Below are 21,381 nucleotides of genomic sequence, written 5' to 3'. Positions count from 1 at the left end.
CTCATGTGATGTCTGACTGCGTTTGGGCATTTTTCTGAGAGGCTGTAGCTGTTCTCTCTCTCCTGTACATTAGCACAGCAGGCTCTGGGGGCTTGTGCCCTGACCTGGCAGCAAGGCTCACACCATCCAAGTGGCTGTAAGTGTGCAGAGGAGGGCCTGGGCAGAGTTCCCATCCTGGTTGAGACCTTCTGTCTTCAACTACGTGCAGCAATTTATTTTTGCAGCGCTTTATCTGAAAGGAGAAGAGCAAGTGTGAAGTTGTGTGATAGTGGATTTCCTTGCAGAAGATTCTCCCTCTCTGCAAACACCCAGGCAGGTCTGTTGTTCTGAGAGTTCCCCATACAAGGGTTTGGGATGCTCAAGACTACAAGCTGCTTTCCAGGCTGGGAGAGGTTTTCTGTAATCCAGGGTAACCGTGCATAGCCCTTTATCCCTGACTAGTTGCTAAACTATGTATAGCAAGCCCAGGTCTGCTCAGGCAGGGCTTAAGCCTCTGCTCTAGAGGCTGGTGATCCTGTGCTGAGGAAGCAGAAGTCCAGCCAGTGCAACAGAGGATGGGAGCTGTGGGTGGTGGGGCAAGGTGGAGAACACTGGAGCAGTTGCACCTCTCCATCCCTAGTGGTGTGGGCAGCTTTTCTCTCTTCCCCTATGTTCTCTGTGGTACTGCTGCCTGTTAGCAAACTCTTTAGTGAATTTAGAGGGACCTCAGTACTATGGTTTGTTTGCTTCAGTTATAGCTGACCTTCCCTGAGGAGCAACTAAACTTCACATTTCCCTGTCCTGCCTCTGCAGGGGAGCTGTGAAAAAGTGCTCAGAGGGTGCTTGCTTTTTATGAGGTAGGTGGAAGGATGGAGCACAGCAGGGAAATGGCACTGAGGAGAGAGGGAGCTGGGGTTAGTAAATGTCAAGCTGTTTGCCTCCTGCGTGCACTGGAGCATGTCTGCAGGCTGCTGGAGCAGCGCTGTGCTGAGGACATGGCAGGGGAGGTGACAAGGGGCAGCCTGGCCTCTGTGGGAGCCACTGTCCATGCTGCTCCCAGTGGGGCACCTGGGCTCAGGGCTGTGCTCGCACAGCTGTGCCCTCAGGACTGGTGGCATCCATGGTACCAGCTCTGGGAGTTGGTGTGGGGTACATTTGCAAAGCCTTCTCTGAGCTGTGGCATCAGTGCTTTCCTGCAGCTGCTTCCCTTTGCCTGTTCCCCTTGTGATTCTTCAGCAGGGAAAACCAGGATCTAGAACCTTCCTGGCTGATAAGTGCTTCTCCAGAAGGCCATTCCTGTGTCAGTGCCCATCCCCTGGGCCCTGTAGTGGTTTGTGACCTGCTCTGCACAAGGAGGTGAAGCACAGGTGGAGCTGCCCATCCTGCTCCAGCGAGGCCATTGTCACTCTTATCACTGCCTGCTTGATTGTCCCTGATGCTGCACCAAGCCTGACATCGTCCTAAAGTAATATAGACACCATGATGATTACCATCATTGCAAAGGTTATAAGCACCTGACAATGAAATTTAACAACAGTAGGTGCAGCAGTGTGAGGGGTGAGATGGAAATCGTACTGTCTCTGCACTCTGCCTATGGTCCTGACAGTCTCCATTTTCCAGCAGCATCTCTGGGGCCTGGAACTCACTTTCCTCCCTGTTACCCAGCCACAGTATTGCATGTTTGGCCTCGACCATCTCATGGTGCTCTTGTTGGTCATTTATAGTACTGGGCAATTCCCAGGGTGCCCGCTTCATCAGAGGGGTCTGGTCTGCATACTCAAGACAAAAGCAAGCCTGCCCAAGGGTTCTCCTCTTTCCTCTTCACTCATACTCTGAGCTGTGGGCAAATGGTAAGGACCCTGCAGTAGGTGAGATGAGACTCAAAATGGGCCAGACTGATGCTTCTCTGAGGGAGACCAAGAGATCCTGAAGCTCCAGGAGCAGCTCCAGACCAGCATCTGAGCAAGTGGTGCCTCTCAGGGCAGGTACTGCTGCTGCAGTATTTGCTGTACTGATGAATTCCCTTTGCAGACACCATATCTGGGTCACTGTACAACACTGATCCCAGGCATGGGTCTGGCTGCAGGAGCTGGAAGTATAACCCTGAACAGAGAACCTTCCCTGCCTCCCATAATAATGCTGGCTGGGAAAACCCTTTTCTTTTCCTGATTGCTGGCCTTTGAGGGCCATGGCATAGCACAGCCCCATTTCTGGGGCATGAGGGTTAGATTAGGTATGGGTGTCTATTGTGCTGCAAAGATGTGGTTTGGTCTTTGGCCTCCCTCAGCTGGAGCACCCCAACTTTGAGGTGGAATGCTCTGGGAGCAGGAAAGCAGCTGCTCTGTTGCTGCAAGCAGTACTTTGCTCTTTTGCAAACATGCCAGGTTTGCACTGTGATTAAATGCTGCTGTTTGGACTGCAGTTGTCCAAACCTGGTGTATTGGATTCATACAGGGGTGGAGAAAAAATTTAATTTCTGGAAAATTACTATTACCCAGATCAGATGCGTTTCCAGCAGGAGCTGCAGCACCACAGCCTCTCCCTGCTTGACCATGAGCAAACCCCAGGTGGGGTTTGAGCTGTGGGTACAGCTCTATCCTGGCCCAGTGGGGCTGAGAGCTTCTGGGGTTACCAGATGCTTTCTTGGGGTTCAGGTTTTTGGTTGCTGTTGTTCTTGAGGAAGGTGATGGGGGAGTCTTGGCATGGACGTGATGCTGTGCAAGCACCGTGTAGTGCTGCCCTTCTGATTTTGGGGAGGGCACATCTGATCTTGGGGAAAGCACACCTACTTCTTGGCAGATGTGGCATGGAAGTGGGGATCGAGGGAATGAGAAGGGAGGAGTCTGCTTTGGGCTGCAGGTGTACCCCCACTCCTGCCCTCCCATCAGTGTGCTTCCTCATGTCCTGAATGAGGATGCTGAAACTTGGCAGGGGAGGCCAATGCCTGTGTGAGAAAAGGAAGGCTGAGGAGACAATTTTTACTTTTGAGTAGTGCTTTACAGGGTGCTCTCTTGAGATTTGTTATTTTCCTTCACATTTTATCATTGGATATCTTGACCCATGGGAAGGTGTTGGGCCCTCTCATGGCAGCTCATCAAATAGTGATTTCTGCACTTATGGGAATATTTCTGTACCTGTTCCTTTCTCAGGCTGCCAAGTTTTGTGCTGCTGGTGTGCTCACAGGGAATTGAGGAGAGGAAAATTCTTTGTCTGAACTATGACAGCTCCCTGAATATATAGGCACAGAGGGAATTAAAGGCAGAGATGAGCATCATTTATTGTGCATTAGGAGCAAGGCAAACAAGTGAATTTTGAGAACGGGTGATTCAAGGCAGTATCAGATCTGCCTCCTTGGCTGTGCAGGTGCTGCTGGGAACATGTGCTGACAGTTGGTTGTGTTACCAGCTTTGCTCTTAAGTGAGGCCACTTAGCACTTCTGGGCTGGTTTAAATCATTTTCGTGGCTGCTTGTAATTGCACTATGCTTAGGAGTATTTAGGATTAAATTTTTCATGTTGCAGATTGTCTTGAACAGTTGGATTTTTTTTCTCCCCCACCTGCCAGTGTTTTGGTTTTTTTCTTTGCTTTTATTTTTTTTGTTTCAGCTTAGTACTTTGTATTGTTAGGCTGCTGTTAATATTCCCTCCCACTCCTTCCTGCTCTTGCCACTTACTAGTTCACTCTCAGCATCCACTGCTGGACTCCTTTCCACTGCCAGGATTGGATCATTTGCTACTGCATCCAGCTTCAGCCCTTCCCAGACTTTTTATTGAGATTTCAGTTCATAATGTGATCTCAATCCCCATTCTCCCCATCCTCTGTGCTGCCTTAGGGCTACTCTGTAGGTAATTCAGGGCCTCTCTACAGCCCTTCTCCTGCCCAGTAATCTCAGGTTTGCCAACCACATTGAGCAGGACTAATACAAGGGTGTTAATTTCTTGTTTCAACATAGCTAGAGCAGTGCAGCATTTGGCTTTGCTTATGTCCCTGCATTGCCACCCACCTGCCTTGCCTGGCAGGGAGGCTGTGAGGGCATGGGGCCTGTTGCTCAAGGTATTGGCAAGTGAAACCCAGTCTTCCAGGCGCACACAGCCTGCACCCCTTCTCCCCGAGGCTGTTGCCACAGCTGGGTCAGAGGGTATGGACATGGACTCAAGAGCAGCAGTTCCTTGACACTCAGGTCACCAGTGTTACTCATTTCAAAAACAGGTCCCAGAGCATTGTATCGCAGGAGAATTTCAATGAGAATGGCTTTCTAATCTGGACAAAACTGAAGGTTTTTGCCATCACTGAGGAATGTTCAAGATGTCTTTGACCAGAAAATCCTCCCTTTGATTCAGGTCAGGAAAAGCCCAGTATGGGAAACGTCACCTTAGATAAGTAAAACCTGGCCGCATTCTGAACAACCCAAAACGAAGTGCTACAGTGGAGACTGTGAAGTTCTCTGAATTGCCTGGAGCCCCCACCATTCATTCCCCTGCCTGTCTGGGACGTTCTCATGCACGTATGGTCACTGCTAATTTGTCTTGGATTGTTCTAATTAACGCCAGTGAGCTGTTCAGCCACGATAACTGCAGAGCTCTGCAGCTGCAGAGAGGGCTGGAGAGACAGCTCCTGGTTTCTTTTTCTGTTCTTTCCTCCCTTGTGGATAGGCAGTGTTTCTGTCCGTGACCAGTAGGAGACAATTTTCTGTTTCATAACAAGAAAATAGTAATGTCAGGACTCCCTCTATACCCAAAGCTTTCTCCTTGAAGATTGCTCTTCTTTGCTTTCCTAATTGCTGCTGCTCAGCTGGAGGTATCCCGCATCTTCCCAGCACATGACTTTGTTGTGCTGTTACTTACCAAGGGGAGAAAAAAAAAGATTGTGAGAGAATATTGCTTTGTGTCAAGCTCTCCTTGCTTTAACCCTTTTTGTTCCAATGTGGGGTGTTCTTACCTAGTACAGGATGTTGTGCTGCTGGCAAAACGAGCTTTTTGGTGTGGACCTTGGGGTGTGGTGGAGCTCTGATGTGAAGAACATCTTGAAATCATATCCTGAGCTGCATCAAAAGTGAGTTTTGAGGGGAGTGATTCTTGCCCTCTACTTTGCTCTGGTGAGACCTCACCTGGAATATTGCATCCAGCTCTGGAACCCTCAATGTAAGAAGCAGGTAGAGGAGGTCCAGAGGAGGACAATGCAGGTCACCAGAGGGCTGAAGCACCTCTGCTATGAAGACAGACTGAGAGAGCTGGGCATGCTCAGCCTGGAGAAGGGAAAACTCTGGGGAGACCTTAGAGCCCTTTCTACTGCCTAAAGGGGCTCCAAGAAAGCTGGAGAAGGACTTTAGGCAAGGCCATGGTGTGACATTACAAAAGGGAATGTCTTCACACTAAAAGAAGGGAGGTTGAGATTAGACATTAAGGAAGAAATTACTGAGGGTGATGAGACCTGGCACAGGGTGCCCGGGAAGCTGTGGCTGCCCCATCTGTGGAAATGTTCAAGGACAATTTGGACAGGGCTTGGAGCAACCTGGGATAGTGGAAGAGGTCCCTGCCCATGGCAGGGGGCTGGAATGAGACATTATTTAAGGTCCCTTCCAATCCAAACCATTCTATGAAACAATTTCTTCTGGAGTCTAGAGATGCCTCTTAAATGTCTTCTCTAACTAAAGCATCCTCTTTGGAGTCCCTGTGCTCACAGAGTGATCACTTGTAATAACACAGGAGTTGCCAAATTAATGTGAAATGTGGGTGATTTGAGGACCAAAGTGATTTGGGTAAAGCCCATTTCAGACAAATCAGGTTGCTGGGGTTGCCTTTCCTTGAAGGATGGCAGGTGTGGAGCGCGCAAGAGCAGAGCTTTGGGAAGAGTACTGGAGCCATGCTCCATGTGTCTCTCAGGGCCTGAGGAGTCAGATGAGGATCACAGATGTCTGGCTCTTTGCTCTTGACTCATGGGCTATGTTCTTGAAAGTCAGTAACCACGAAAATTCACAGAAATTCTGTTTTCTCTGAAAACCTCAGAAATTATCAAATCTGAGCCTTTTGTGTGCTGCCCCACTGATAGAGGTGGGATGGGTTGCTGTCCTGGCAGCCAGGGCAGGTGACCTGAATCATTTGGGGATTTTTTTTTTAGGGGGAAAAAAGCAGCTGCTAGAGTAGAGCTAGAATGTAGTAATGGCGTATGGGGACCTAAGGCTGCCGCAAATGACTGCTGCTAGGAATTTCCTAGTGCCATGGAAGAAGGGAGGAGATTGGACAGAGCAGAGGCCCCAGATGCCTGGAGATTAACCCAGTAGGTCTGGAGGGACTGTGCACAGCTGAAAGAGCAGCCTTGTGCTTTGTCTCTCAGTGTACTTCTTTGACTTCAGCCTCAGAAACTGTTTTGTTTAACTATGAAAGGAAAAGGGAGGCTAGAGCTGGGGGATGTCTCTGCTCTTGAATTCATTGACAGTTGCCTTCAGCAAGTGGAGTTGCTGTCTACTCCAGGTCATTATAAGTTCTGGAGAAAAGAGAGGGCAGTAAGTAGTTTCTCAGCATTTTAGAGGGTCTCATCATGTCCCTGAGCTGTGTGATGTCCCACTGTCCAGATCCTGGGCACCTGCCCGCCTGTACCTCTACTTTTGCTGTCTCCACCAAGAGAAGGAGTTGTGATGGTACGAGCCTGGTGGGTGTCTCTGGCCGAGCCTCTCCTTAGTCATGGGTGAAATGGAGTAGGTTCTGGGTGCATGTTAGTCATGTAGAAGCTGTTTGTTTACTGTTTGTGTTTGGGTGCTGCTCTGAGACCCAGGGCAGAGGTATTGTGAGAAATTGCTTCTGCAACCCCTGGTCCTCATGACCAGGTCTGCAACAAGCCATGACTTACAGGCAGAGTCTTTCACTTGTAATGAAGCTCCAGCACAGAGAGGGTTTTGTCCCGTGGGAAGCATGATTCAGCTCCTCAGGATCATGCAAGCTTGGGTAGGTGCCAGACATGCTTAGCATGGAATTTGCAGTTAAGCGTGGAGTCTGCTACCTCCTTGGGGAGGTCCAGCTCTCCTTGGAGGGTTCTCTGTTCCCATATGTCTCTATGTCTGGAGCTGAAGGTATTTGCAAGTAGCCTGAGGATAAAGAGAGAAACAGAATCCTATTTGCTTTGTGGTTTTCTTCATGTATCTTACTTAAGGGAAGATAAAGCATGAGAAAAAATCTCAGATGATGGCAATAAGCTCTTCCCTTTGACCCTGTGTTGGCTGCACCTGGGTCTGCAGGCAATGGAGTTAACAAGTTACAAAATCATCTGAGGAGGTGACTGAGGGGTTCATAGTTGTGAAGTCTTCTGCTGGGACTGTTCCCTTCTTGAGGCAGTGCTGGTGCCGGCAGCACTTACCTTGGCTCTGGGGTTGCTCCCTGCAGTTGTATGATGTGCCTGCGGGCCACTGCTGCCCCTTTGGTTGCAAGCATTCAAATACAGGTAATTGCATTGGCCTTCAGGATAACCCTGGTACAGATCTGTGCCTCTACCCACCTCAGCCTGGCCAACTTCTGGACTGGTTGTAGAAACTCTCATTTCTTGAGGGTGTCAAATTACTATGCCTTGGTTAGTGATGTGGGTTTTATCCTGCTTCATGTGATCCCTTTGCTCCCATTCCTGGTACCCAAGGCTGCCCTGCTGCCCCAGTGTTGCCAGGTCCTGCACCCAACAAGCCCTGCAGGCAGTGCTGGGGGCAGGCAGGGAGTTGGGCTTGCACTTGCCAAGTTCAGCAGGTGGCTTTGGGGAGGTGGTCAGTGAACTTTGGGGGGTGAGGGAGGGCACAGCAGCCTGTGTGGTGGCTGTGCCTGTGCCACAGGAGTGGCTCAGCAGAGGCAGGGATGGGCAGCTCAACGTTTGAGTGAAAGGGTGGGATGCTCATTGCCTGCAATCATGAAAGCAGCAACTATAGTGCTAGTGGTGTGGGCAGCAGGCTGACTGTTTCTGTTTTTTCTGGTTGCAAAGCCTTTCTTCTCTTGCTCCCCTCATTTCCAAAGCTTATATTGTTACCTAATCCACATTGCTAGAATTCTCTGTTAGAGGATCAGCTTTTCTGTAGGAAGACTGTTGTACTCCTCACTAATATTGACTGTCTTTTTCTCTTCCTTCCCTTCTTAGATCTACGATGACAATAAAAACCTGTTTGAAGTCAAGGAGAATGTGCCCAGGAAATTGGTGGAGAAAGTTGCAGGGGACATTGAGAGCCTCTTGGCCAAGAAAGTCCGTGCTTTAAAGGTAAGGAGATGGGCCTGATGGAGGAGATTATCTCCTTTGATGGAGATTTCAGTTTAAACAAGAGGGCTGATGCTGGCATAGCAGTATGGTCTCAGCTTCAAAGTGATTTCTATGATTGTGTGGCCTTTTCTGGGAACTGCATCCTGCAGTTGGACAGATTCATATGGAGTATGTGAGGCAAGGATGTGTCATGTGGGGATGCACTCTAGGTATCTTCCTGCTTTTTATCTCCTCCCACCATCATGCAAGCACCTGAAGGTGCTGCCACAAGAATACAAGTGGCAGCAAAAGCCTGGCAGCAAATTTGACCCAGTCATTTAACTGGGGATGTATTGGAAGCAAAGGTACTGCAGTGTCCCTGCCATTGGTCCTGGAAGTGTTTTGGACAAGTGGAGCCTTTCCTGTTTAGGAGATTACATGCTTGAAGGATTTGTGCCAGTGCCTGGGACTTGAACCCTGTGTGGGTTGCCCTCGTGGGTATGGGCATACATTTCCAGTCTACTGTCTTACTTCGTAACAGTCCTTTTAAAATGAACTCATTTTATCTGTGGTGAATGAAGGTGACCTGATCCATGGTGCCTGCTCAGTAAAACCCAGCAGTGGCTATAAGAAGGTGGCAGCAGGAGCATGCTCTGCTACTGGAACAGAGACAAGTAATTGCCTTCCTGGAGAGGTGGGCGACCTTCTCCCCTGCAGAGGGGTATGGATACTTCCCCTCCAGGAGCTGAGGTGTCCCCTCTAAAACACAATTTTATTGAGTGGCATGGCATTGTGCAATGGGCATCTGGCAGTGTTGGCAGCTGGATGCAGCTTGTAGCTTGGTTCACTGAAAGGGTGTCTGCAGGGTGAGAGACAAGGGGAAGGCTCAGAGCAGGTAACACAGCTGATGTGTCCACAGAGGCACTGCAGCCAAAAAGACCTGGTCACCCTTCAAGCTGACAGACAGGAATGGGAGCACAGGGAAATGTGCTGTGGTGAGAGAAGGGATATTGCAGTAACTGAGGTGTAACTAAGGCAGTGAGAGTTTGGAAGTGACCTGTCTCCACAGTGGGTAAGAAGTAGCTTGGAGAAGGTATGCAACAGGAATCACAGGACACCTGAGTGGGTCAGGGAGTCTCAAGACTCAAGATAGGATCTCAGTCAAGGGCGGTCAGAGTCTGGCCTGAGCGTCCAAATGGTGTGAGGTTGGACACAGTGCCTGACAAAGATAGTAACTAGGGACTTGGTTGAAGAAGATTGCTGTTTACCCAATTTCTTACTCTGGGAAATAAAGAATAATCCTACTTGGGACTCACACAAAATGTTTCAGCTTGAATAGAAGGAGCTGAAGTGGGACTAAGGAGGTGTAAACTGTCACCGCTGCATTTGGGATTGTGGAAGTAAAAATCAGGGAGACCCATTTTCTTCTTAACATGAACTTGCATCCTTGTGCTCATAGAATTTGTGTGCATACTTGAGCAGATATTATATTAAATGTACCAGAGATGTGCAGCACCTGTAGATGCTAGAGGAAGACACAGGTAACAGAAGGTTGTTGCAAACTTGATACACACCTGGACAACACATGGCTCCCATGGGATGCACAGGGCAATAACCCTGAGTTACACAGCATGATTGTGCTGAGTGGTTCCACTGTGACATTTGAGTTTCAGTTCATCAGTCACACTGTTTTGCTTTGCCCTTTGCTCTGAGTCACACAGACTTACAGACAGTTTGTGCATCTTTTGGTGCTACATAAAGGGTTGAACTGTGCCCAGGGTACAAAAAGCTTTATTTGTCTTCCAATTGTCTTTCTTTTTTTGTTGGGTTTTTGAGCAGGACTCTGATGTGCTGTGAAGGGCTCACCTGTCACAGGGGTGATTCTGGTAGTGCTGGTTAAGTAACAGCACCTGGTGCTGTCTTTATAGTGGAAACAATGAGCCCTTGACCTAAATTAGTCTTTCAAGAGGACTCCTTCAGAGTGCACTCTTAGATGGAGCAGATCTTTACATCCAGTTTCCATGTAAATTTTTGACATTTTTGGATTGGTGATACTAACAACAATCTGGAAATGGGGAAGTTGATTGGGGAAGAGAAATTGAATCTTCTAAATTTCTTCCACATTTTGCTGAGCTCCTTTGAAGCAATGGGGCTCCCAAAGCTCCTTCCATTTTCCTGCCTGTCTTCATCTGTTTCAACTCTCCCTTTAGTTGAATCATCTCTCCTGGAGTCATCTCCTCTTCTCTCATGACTCACAAGAGTGATGATGACTTCTTGAAACATTTTTCAGCATCTGAGACAAGTGGGACTCCATGTATTGGCAGGGGCAGGTGAGGAGGGAGAAATGGAGTCTCTCCTTGATGTGCTAATTGCCCTGTCACTTGTGTGCTCACTCTCCTGAGGAGACATCCCTGTCTCCTTTGCTGCAGGAGGGAGAAGGGATGCTGCCTGGGCCTCAGTGAGGCTTTGTAGGAAGGTGCTTACAAGCCTTTGGGCACACACTGTGGGTGCACAGTTCAGAACACTGTTCTGATTAGGTGGTGATTCAGTCCAGTCATCAAAGAACCTGTTTTCCTCTGTTTCTGAGTGAAAATATGAATGTGCCTTTATTAAACTATGTGCAAAACATTTATTAATACAGTTTCTTCCCTGTGTGTTGCATTTCTAAGAGGCAGAAATCAAGCACAAGGAAACTGAACCTGTCTGATCCTGACAGCCACGGTGTAGCACTGTGGTGTGGATCTGGCACTAACAGGACACTGATTTCTCACGTGCATTTTGGAGGTGTACTGGAGCCAGGGGTGTGTGGCAGAGAGGGTAATTGCTCCCTAAAATAAGGCATCTACAAGAGGCTGGTTATTTGGATGCTGTCACTCCCTTTTTGTTCCAGAGTATCATATCAGAAAACAGTTTCATCATGGGACAAAAAAAAAAATCCTAGGAAGATGTTTTTGCAATCCCCACTGGATCCTGGGGGATTTCTACCCCATGTCCTGCACAATGGCTTCTGTTTGACATGGATTTGCATCAGCACTAATTGCCTTTTTCAGTGTCCTTTGTCCATGATGATTTCATTGCTTCAGGCCTGGCCTCCCACTCACCTTTTGTTTGTGTAGTTCCAGCTGCTTTTTACTCCCAAGCTTTAACCAGAGGGGAGGTAGAAAAGATGGCCTTCAATATTAAAAACGGATCTAATTTCCTTTGAATTGAAAGTAGAAGACTAAGGTGGAGTGACTCCTGAAGGAGATGACATTACATTTACCTGGTGTACTGTGTTGTGGGGAAGTTCCAGAGCCACAGGTGAGGTGTGAGGAAGCAGCAGGTGTGTTGCTGGCTGGGTGGGAGTTTAATGGTCTGCTTTTGTCCACACTTATGAGCTTGTCCTTGTTAGGGCTAAAAAAGACACCTTTTGTAAGATGTGGAAAGGAGTGAGGTGGCATGTTACCAAATGACTACAAATTGCCCTTGGGTTTTCCTGTGCTGGGAATCACAGCTGGCTGGTTCATGGCTTTACATTGTCTGAGACTAGAATTCATCACGTTGGTTTTTTGCCAAATATATTCTTAGTCACTTTTTCAACTTTATTTCCCTTGTCCTTTTCAGCATGTTCAGACCCCTCTGTGCCTTTGTATGTGCCCAGAGAGATATGTACAGGCTGGGGCTTTTTTGGGAGTTTGTTTGTGAGCCCAGATGTTGGAGTTTGCTGTTGGTGGAGCACTGAGTGAGCAGGAAAAAGCCATCACCTGGGTGTGTGCATGGTGTGGGTCCAGATTCCCAAACCCAAGGGGTGCTTTTTCTTTCTTTTAGAATACTACATTCAGTACATGAGCAATGCCTCCAGGTCTATTCTTTCCTGAAGCTCTGCAGACTGGGGGAGAAAAAATTTGTGATTTGATGGAGGAGGAGGCTGAGAGGTGGAAATTTTAGATCCTAGGATATGTTTTAAGATTGTTTCTCCTTTTTATATAGTTCTTGTGAAGGCTGCTTTTGGATGCTGACTGCTTCATTCTTCACGTATTTAACCACAGACAATTTGCTTTGCCTCCTGAGAGCGACACATCCCATAGTTTACTGAGTAGGTTATGCCCTGAAGTGAACTATTCATATACTGTAACCAGCCTAAAGATTACTGTCTGTGCTGGTGGCCTTCACCAAAAGAAGCCTGCTGATCCACAAAACATGGTCTGGATGCCTGCAGGCTCTCACATTGCCCTGATGGTGACATGGTTGGACTGGTGTTTTCTCCATAGAGCTGATTTAGTTTTGCAAGTTGCATGTCACTGGCACCATCTTTGGAGTTAAGGTGAAAATTGTTGCGTTTCCTGTGGACTGCAGCTGTGTGCAGTATCAAATATGACGTGTTGAGCAGAAGTGCAGAAAAGTGGCATTTTGTGTATCAGAATTTGTAGTGTGTACTATGTACATCTCTGTGTAACTTATGTAGATGTATGTGCGTGCAACAGGTTTGGTGCCCCTTGCGTGGCTCTGGTGATGAGAGCAACCTAACAGCACTTGCCAGGAGTGGGAGGAAGGTTTGTGGGGGGGTTATTGTGGTTTTGTGAAATTTGATAGCATATTTTTGTTGCTGTGTATTTAGCTCCAGTGTGGAATGAACATCTGGGGGAAAGCAGGGGTTTGGCAGGAGGGCTCAGTGGTAGGAGATTTCAAGGCTCTTGTTCCTTCAGTTAAGGTGTAGGAGGTCACAATGTATTTTACTGAAATGGGAGTAGTAAGTCTACGCTTGGCATTAGACATTTTCTTTTGGCAGAAGAAAAAAATTACAAAGGACAAGACTGGGGATTTCCTGTATCTTTAAAGCATCCTGCAGGGAAGTCTGGCTGGCTTTCCTGTGGCTACAAAGCCTGGGGGAATGTTGCTGTAGGTGTTCCCATCTTTCTTTACCTTGCATCTGAAGGGAAGGAGATTGGAAGAGCTGAGATTTGGCACACAGAAAAGGCTGTTGGTCTGGAGATGCTTAGGGTTTTATACTGCCTTAACCCTATTTTGCTGTTTTGTCCCCTGTGTTTGTTTCCATGCCTGAGCCTCAGCCTTGAGTTTTCCCACTTACTGGCATTTTTTTCTTGCACATTTCTTCTGAAGTGTTGATACAGTTAGTAGTCAGCCATGCTTTAGGATGCTGTGATGAAGGGTGAAGTGAGAGTTCAGTGTGTTACCACAAAGTACTGACCAAATTAGCTTCTCAGGGTTAAGCTGGTCAGGGGGTGCATTGCAGGGAGGGAGGAACTCAGGCCAGTTGTGCTTTCAGTCCTGGTTGAACACTCAGTGCATTACTGCTCAATTGGGACTAGTTTCAGGGTCCATTTGAGCCTGGCACAAGCATATATCAAGAGTGCAGAGGGGATTTAATTGGACAGGTTTATCCCTTTAACAATTCTGATAGCCCTGAGATTTCCCTTGCAGGTTCGTGGTGAATGGAGTCTTTGTAAGGTTTCTGGTCCCTGATAGGAACAATAAAAAGTGCCACCTGTCTGACAAGCTGCAAAAATTGGCATACAGCAAAGCATCTCTCAGCCCAGTTTAGAGTATCTCCCCACTCCTTCCTCTCTCAGCAGCAGAGGCACTGATTTCTGTCATGGTATGGGCTGGTGGAATATCATCAGGAAATCTTCCCTCCTTCACTGCTGGGGTTGTTGCTGTCCTCTGGTCTTGATAGCAGGCAGCAAAAGGGGTCAGCATTCAGCAGGAAGAGCCCTGGGGTTTTACTGGATTTCTTTGTTTCTGGCAGAGCAAGGTCCTGTTGCCATCTCCCTGCAGAGCTGTCTAAAGGATGTTGAACCAGGTGCTCACTGGCCAAGTCATCGAAGTGTTTAACTGGAAAGGAGAGGGAGCCCCTCCTGAGATGCAGTGCACATGGGGTTCACATTGGCTGGCAGCATGTGGTGCCAAACCCTTGAGGCTCTCCCTCCTGCAGTGTGGTACAGCCCTGGCTTTAACTTGAGGGGGACTTCTGGGCATGTCAGAAGGCATGTCCCAGCTAAGGGACACATTACCTGTCTTGCCTAGACAGCAAAATGGGGTAGGAGAGAGGGAATAAACATAGCTCAGGTGAGCTCTGACACAGCCTGTGGGCTTTGTGAGATGTGGGGCTTAATTGCTTCATGTACTCCTGAACCATTCCAGCTGCATGGCCACAGACAGCAGCTCTTGAGTTGGTGAAGTAAGGACCACAGCCACCAACCTTGCACGTGCTGAAGTACAAACCATTTAAAGGCAGAACCTCTGTTTTCTTATTTTGTAGTGACAAATCCAGCCCTCTTCCCACTTCTTTGGTAATTGCTGGTTGGTAGTTTTTGGTTTTAATTCTATTTTTAATTTGCTCCTAATCAAATCCTGGCTGACAGTCCCCGTGTGTGTGTTTGTTTGTTCATTCATTCATGCACGTGTGTGTGTGTGTGTGTCTTCTTCTGCCTCACAATTGTTCTTGTGCTGGACCTGCTCCAGTAATCCAATTTGAATCCAATCTCCCAGGTCTGGAATTCTCATTTACGGATTGCAGAGGGGAGTTAAACAATGCCCACGCACCAGGATGGGGGTTGATTGTCTAATCTAATCAGGGACAATCAGATGTTTGTAACAAGTCTATCAAACCTGTATTGGGCCAGTTTGCTGAGCAATGTAACCAGCTTTCTTAATAGCACTAACACAATTTAGGGCTTCCTACACTTTCATGCAGATTACATTGAACGTTTCCCTTTCTTCTCCCATGAACACTTGGCGGCAGCCCAGCCTGATGGGTTTTACAACTTGGTGAGCTCAGAGGGCTGGGTGCCCTCTGGGGCAGCAGAGCTTTGCCAGGACCCAGGAGGTCCAGCACTGCCACACACTGAGGTCCTAGGATCATCCAGGTTTGTGGCACACATACAAGGAATGGATTCAGTATCACCAGTGCATCTGGAGTCATGGATGGGGGAGTAAGTCTCCATCCATAGCAGATCTCCAGCCTCATGCATGGCTCTTGGTAAAGAACAGATGAAGAAACCTTTGTCCTCTCTTGCCCTTGGCAGACTGAGGCTGTTATGAGGCTGTTGTTTCTTGTACTTGCTGTAGGAAGTCTGGACAATTATTGTTTAAAGAAAACACCTGTCTGGGGTTTTTTTTTGTCTGTTTTTTGTTAGTTTGTTTTCTTCAATGCCCTTTCAGGGCCTGAAGCAAAAGAGGAGGCAAAACCAGCTCTGAGAACAAGATTATGTCCCTTAGTATAGCTCTCCAACTCAGAGTAGAGCTTCCTTACTGTCCTGGTTTAGGGCAAATTTGGGAGAAAATCTCCAAAGGAGTTCCTCCAGAAAGCACTCAAGTGGCCCCTCCCCAGCTAACCAAGAGCAAAGGAGAGCTCTCTCCTGCTGTCCACTGCAGACAACCCAGCCTGTGTGAAGGATGCAGGGGAGCAAGTGTAGTCTCTGATAACAAACTCTGCACCTCTTCTCTCCCCCTTCACTCCTGAAACCAGTCTTAAAGCTGCAGAACTCAGTATCCTGCACAAACAGAACAGACGACTGGGGATAAAAGCATCATAAAATCACCCCAGGACACTTTCTTACCCTGTCCAAATAGTTGCCTGACTTTGCCCTTCCTGAAGACAAAAGTATCCATCTGCTCCCTTACCCTGTCCAGAGGTGAGCTGGTTCTCATGCTCCAGGTCTGTACCACTTAGCTCTGCACTCGCTGCCTTTGCCCGGGGATTTATTTTAGGCATATGGCTCCCTCCGTGCCCCGGAGCATCTTCCCTGCATGCACTCATCCCATCCCCGAGACAGGAGGGACCGGGCTCGGGTCACAGCCGTGCTGGCAGCTTTAGCTGGGCTTTTAGCCTGAGCAGAGCCTGGCCTCTCTCTGAGTGCTGCCAGGCTGCTTTGCACGCACGGGCAGCAGGAGTAGGAGCTCCCCGGATTGGGAGCTAACCTTGGAGGGTTTAATTACTGTGCGTGCCTTGTCTTCCTATGCTCTGTACCCCAGGCTGTGAGGAACCCAGACACCTCTGAGACCAAGTGAAGAGAAGGATGAAATAGTCCTTGAAGGGTGTTTACTTCCTTTCCTTAAACTGTTATGGATTCGACAGCAGTTTGCATGTTGTTTTTGTTTTTCCTGGTTTTTTTTCCAGCCCCTAGCAGAGGTGGAGGAGATTAAAGCCATTGGTGTGGGCAGGGGATTTGCAGCAGTTGGAGTGCTTGGCTGTCTCAAAACTCACGTCCTTCAGCTTGGTCCTTACCCTCTCAAGGTCCTGAGGCCTGGCAGTGCTCTAAGAGGAGGGATTTGGGGGTGGTTGAAAGGGTAAAAGCAGATGGGTATGACTTACTGGTCTATCTGTGAAGATATAGATATAAATTGGTAAGTGATGCAGAAGAGGAGGAGGTCTCTGAGGGAATTAGTGCTAGGGAAGGGAGTTGCAGTTCAGTTCTTTATAGAACAACCTTTAAACGTGATTGGGCATATATACTTGCAATGATAGCAAAATAAAAGAAACCATGTCACTGAAAAAGGGATTTATTTGAATTTTCTTGGTTAATTTTGGCATGAAAAAATGCATTTCCATGGCAGTTTGGTACCTAGAGTTGCTTCCTGTGACTTTGTAATCTGTGCATGGTGAGAGAGGGTGAGAAGGAACTCCTTATTTCCCCAGGGTTGCCTGTAGGTTTCTGTGAGTGTGTGCTTCTGCACTTAAGAGATGTGCTCCCAGTCCCTGAGGGTTCAGCCCCTGCCCTCCCTGACACTGTACATCTTCAGAGAGCTCTCCGAAGCCCAAGATCTTGGGCAGAAAAATCTCCAACCAGTTTATTCTTGGTCAATGTTTTTCCCCTTGAATATTTCAGATACATCATTTGGGGTGGAAGACTCATATTGAATGGGAGTAATTGATGGGGGACAGTGAATCATTTTGAGTTTATTTCAGGTGGAATAAGGATTTTCTTTTTTAAGGGTTTCATCCTCAGGCTTAACTAATAATCAGTTATTTGTATAGTTGTGTTTACAGACAGGTAGTGAAGTTAAAGCCGAATGAGTGAGGGGGTTGAGGCTTGGTCCTGGGGATTAATAGACTTGCATGAAGCTATTTTGTCTCAAAAGCTGTCTTCAAATCCCACTTTTTTTTTTTTTTACCCCTAAAGGAAGTAGATTTAGCAAGTTTCATTTCTGCCCACAAACCCCAGATCAGTTTTGGCAGAGTTTATCTCAGTAGGTCTCTGCACAGGAGGGACTTGAGAAGTAGGGCTGGCTGCTGGTGAGGAGCAGGAGGCAGCCCCCAAGGTGCCTTGCATGATGAGTATTTAGCTTGGCTCTGGGCATGTGGTGCTGTGCTGATACTTGAGCTGGCACAGAGTGTGCCCCCTGCCCTGGGATGGTGCCCACCAGGACCCTGCTTTCTGTCCCACATGGATTTGCTTTGCATCCACTGAAGCTTTCATGGATCCAGTCTGAAATCCATCAACATCCCGCCTTGCCCCAGAGCAAGGAGCTATTATATATTCCCAAAGCAGCTGATGTCCATTAAATGTTTGAGTGACACTACAACAATGTGTAAAATATCAGTGATAAGGATCTAGCAAATCTTAATAAAAAAAAAAAAGGCGACAAGAATGTAAATTGCACATACAATTGTGATAAAGAGCCAAAGATAACATTAAAGAGATTGTATCAATTTAATGCAAGTTTCTTGCCAAAGCCTGTCATCTGCTCTTTGAAGAGGAGTTGTTGGGAGCCTTGATATTCCAGCAGACAATGCTCAAATCATCCCAGTGCTCTGGAGGGGCCATTCCAGCCAGCGTCTGCTTGCTGAGGATTAATGGAAACCTTTCCTGCCTCTACAATAAAAATAATGTTCCTTGAAAAAAATAAAGTGCCCTTCTGCCTGCTGGCCTTTGGGTCCCTCAAAATGCAATTAAAAAGCAGCTTAATACAGCCTTGCAGTGAGAAATCTGTCAGTGTTCAGCAGCATGAGCTGAAGTGAAAGCAACATGAAAAGATTGCGAGCAAAAATATTTAACTGTGGTCCTGCCTGGTGGTGGTCGTGGAGCCACCGGCTGAACTGGGATGTGAGGGGTTGGAACTGGGGTAACTGGGGGAGCTGAAGCAGCTTCATAGAGCTGGGCTGTAGCAGTGCTGGTGAGGGCATGGGAGCTTCTCCATAACCCAGCCTGGTGTGTGTCTCTACTTGCCTGTCCCTGCTGCTCAGCTGTTTTGCTGCTGTATGGTCTTGGCTTCTGCCTCTCCTCTGCTCTTTGGGTTGTGCTACATCCTTGAAGGTGGGCAGGTGCCAGCAGTAAAGGCTATTAGAAGTGCCCTACAGGTTTGATGGAAGGGGTAACTCCAGTTGTCTGTGAAGGGCTGCCAGCTGTAGGTTAGTATTGTGCCTGCCAAAATGTCTTCCCAAAATTTTAGGGATAATAATGGGAGTTAATTTTAAATGGTGGTTGGCTTTTTTATTTTTTTTTCCTACAGGCATGATAATTGAAAAAAAAATGCTTTTAAGTAAACCTGGTAATTCCATAGCAAGGGGGGGATTATAAGGGCTGGGAGTGAAAAGCAAAGGCCAGGCTCCAGTGACTGCTGGGTTTTGCCACTGCCAAGTGAGCTACTGTCTTTGGCTGTCCCTTGTTTGTCACTTGTGTGCTGCTACCTGCACAAGGGTAAGTTGAATCCCACTCCAGCTCTACACAAAGAGCTGCTGGAGCAACGGCAGCTTGATGGGAGTAGTGCTGGGAGCAGTGTTTCAGCTGGAAGCCAGTAGATGGCACAGCTTTTATATCAGCTAATTATATGTAGGGAGCCAACGCCGGGCCGGGCTGCTCCTGTCGCAAATCTTAGTTAGCCATGCCTCACTATCCACTCAAACAGATGAAGATGTCTCTGCTGGCCTGCTTGTAATTGAGGAAGTTGGATAAGATATGGAAGGTGTTGAGCTTGTCAGCATTGCAGGGCAGTGGGAAACCGTGATGGGGAAGAGGAGACGAGGAGACAAGAATCTTGTGCTAGGGTGAGTGTGGGGGCAGAAAAGCAAAATTCAAGTTAGTGGCAGTGTGGTTTCCCAAATCCATTCCAGCAAATGTTGTATTCCCTTAGTGTAGATATATTTGACTGCTCCAGCTTTATGCATAGGGAAACTGAGGCCTGGAGAGATCATTCATTGTCTTTGATACACCCGGGAATAAGAGCTGTGCTTCCTAATTAAGTTCTGGAACTTTTAGCTACAAGGTGTCCTTCACGCGTGATTAGGACAATAGCATCTCCCCAGAGCTGCGAGTTCCTTCTCTTTAGCTCTCTTCCTATTTGGTGCTATTGTTCCCTGGCCACTTCAGGCCTTGAATGTGAATTTTTTTAGTAGTTTGGCAATTTTCTGTACCCTTTTGAAAGAGTAAGAGTTGAATGCATCCTAAATCTTCTCCCTGTTTGATGTTGCCCACCTGTTTTGCAGCTCCCCTCAACCAAAGCAGCCCTGTGGCCTGTTCAGGGATGAGCATGTGGCTGTTGCTGGAGAGGTGGCCCTTGGACTTGGGAGGGTTTCTCAAGTGCATTAAGACAGCCCTGACACAGGAGGGGGGGGCTGCCCATCCGCCTGTGCCCCTGTCCTGGGAGATGTGCAGAGACCCCAGCATTAGAAGCAATCTTTCTTCCTATCTTCTGCCTGCTGAAGAACTTCTTTTCATGATTGAAATTGATTCTTGCAAGTGGATGGAAAGGATATATCCCAAGTTTTGAGGGCCTGGTGTGCATGTAGAATGTAAACCAGAGTGTATGTATGTGAGGCTGTAAATAGAGTTGTCGCTCTAAAGGAAATAGGGTTTCTTGCACTTGTCAGATCATTTTAAAACCGTTTTTATTACTAGATTACATTCTGAGATAAAGTTTAATGTAGCTAAAAAGAGGAAAGGTGTAGGATTTGACTGCAGATTAGGAAACACACTTAAAACTTATGAAGAGTTTTTGAACCTTAGCTGAGGGCAGGCTGTTTACTTCAGGGTTTTTATCCAGGGCATCTCCTGCCCATTACATTTAAAGGATGATCTCTTGGTTCTGGTACAAACTCTGCCCTAGCAATGTCACCTTTTGTAATCAAGCCATGACATAACAGGCAGACACTGGCACAGGAGCTGCAGCTCGTGAGTCTGTGTCCTGTGTGTGGGGCAGAAACCCTTCCAGGGCTCCCAGCTGGGAGTCCTGAGGAGCTCCATGTTCCCTGAATGTGGCTCTTAAACAACTGCCATAAGGATTTTGTGTCAAAACTGAGGATCAATCCTGGCATGTGTTGACTTTGTTCTTCCCATTCTCTTCCCCATGACCATTGATCCTAAAATATTTTGCTCTAGATAAATCTTTTTTCTGTGCTCTTACTTTTAGCACTACATCTGCAAGCAACAGAAAATACTGTGTAGGTGCCAATTCTTAGGTATTCCTTGCAGATACGAATAACATCCCATTTTCTAACCCAGCCTCTTCTGTCTTTTCCTCCTGGTTGTCCCTAGTGGTATTTGTCTACCTTTTATATGTACCAGTGGCAAAATTAACAGGGTGTTGTACTCTTGATGCAGCATGACAGAGAAAACAGCAGTCATCTCCTTCTGCCAGACTTGGGCTTCAGAGTTGTGTTGGTTTGCATCTCCCTGCTCCCTCCCATCCTAGTTTAGGGGACTGTAGGGCACATCACAGACTGGATGCTGGAAGAAGCAGCAGCTTTGCAAGTGCCACCTGAACTCCACAGCTTCTTGCAGGGCAGAGATAGCTGGAGCGTCAAGGAGAAAGCTGGCTTTAACCCTGAGACTTGCACAGACCTATGTTTACCATAATACCTGGCTATTAAAAAACTAGATTTATTTTGCACGCAGACTAATGCAGGAAGTCTGCATGCACTGCCTTGACATTAGAGTTCTTCTGTCTCTCCTACTCCCAGCCCCATCTCAAGCCCAGAACCTCTGCAAGGTCCCATTCTAAGTAGCTGCTCTTCTCCCTCTCTGCTGAGCATCCCTAAAAACCCGAGCATAATAGCATCCCTGCTAATTATATCACTGCAGATTTATTTCATGGTAATATTATAGCTGGCCTCAGGCATCACCACTATCATTGGAAAACATCGAACGATCACAGCTTCTTAGCTGCCTCCATTAAACCTGGGAGAAGCGTCTGGGCCTGTTTATAAGTTTGTGTTTTGATGAGAGCCAAGGATTGATGAGCTGGTGGATGCGAGATTTGC

General features: G+C 47.5%; 1 protein-coding gene across 2 annotated transcripts in view; it reads left to right on the top strand.

The window, feature by feature from the left end:
* CACNA2D2 (calcium voltage-gated channel auxiliary subunit alpha2delta 2) overlaps positions 1 to 21,381 on the top strand; it is a 188,283-nt gene that overhangs the window by 52,976 nt on the left and 113,926 nt on the right. For both annotated transcript variants that reach the window (XM_062500985.1, XM_062500986.1), the window contains exon 2: positions 8,088 to 8,204. In XM_062500985.1, coding sequence (XP_062356969.1) covers positions 8,088 to 8,204 — 117 coding nt within the window. The remainder of the gene's footprint in view (positions 1 to 8,087; positions 8,205 to 21,381) is intronic.

This window comes from Cinclus cinclus, chromosome 12 (genome assembly GCF_963662255.1).
Source record: "Cinclus cinclus chromosome 12, bCinCin1.1, whole genome shotgun sequence".
In the NCBI taxonomy this organism is placed as follows: domain Eukaryota; kingdom Metazoa; phylum Chordata; class Aves; order Passeriformes; family Cinclidae; genus Cinclus; species Cinclus cinclus.
This window is presented reverse-complemented; position numbering and strand designations above follow the sequence as displayed.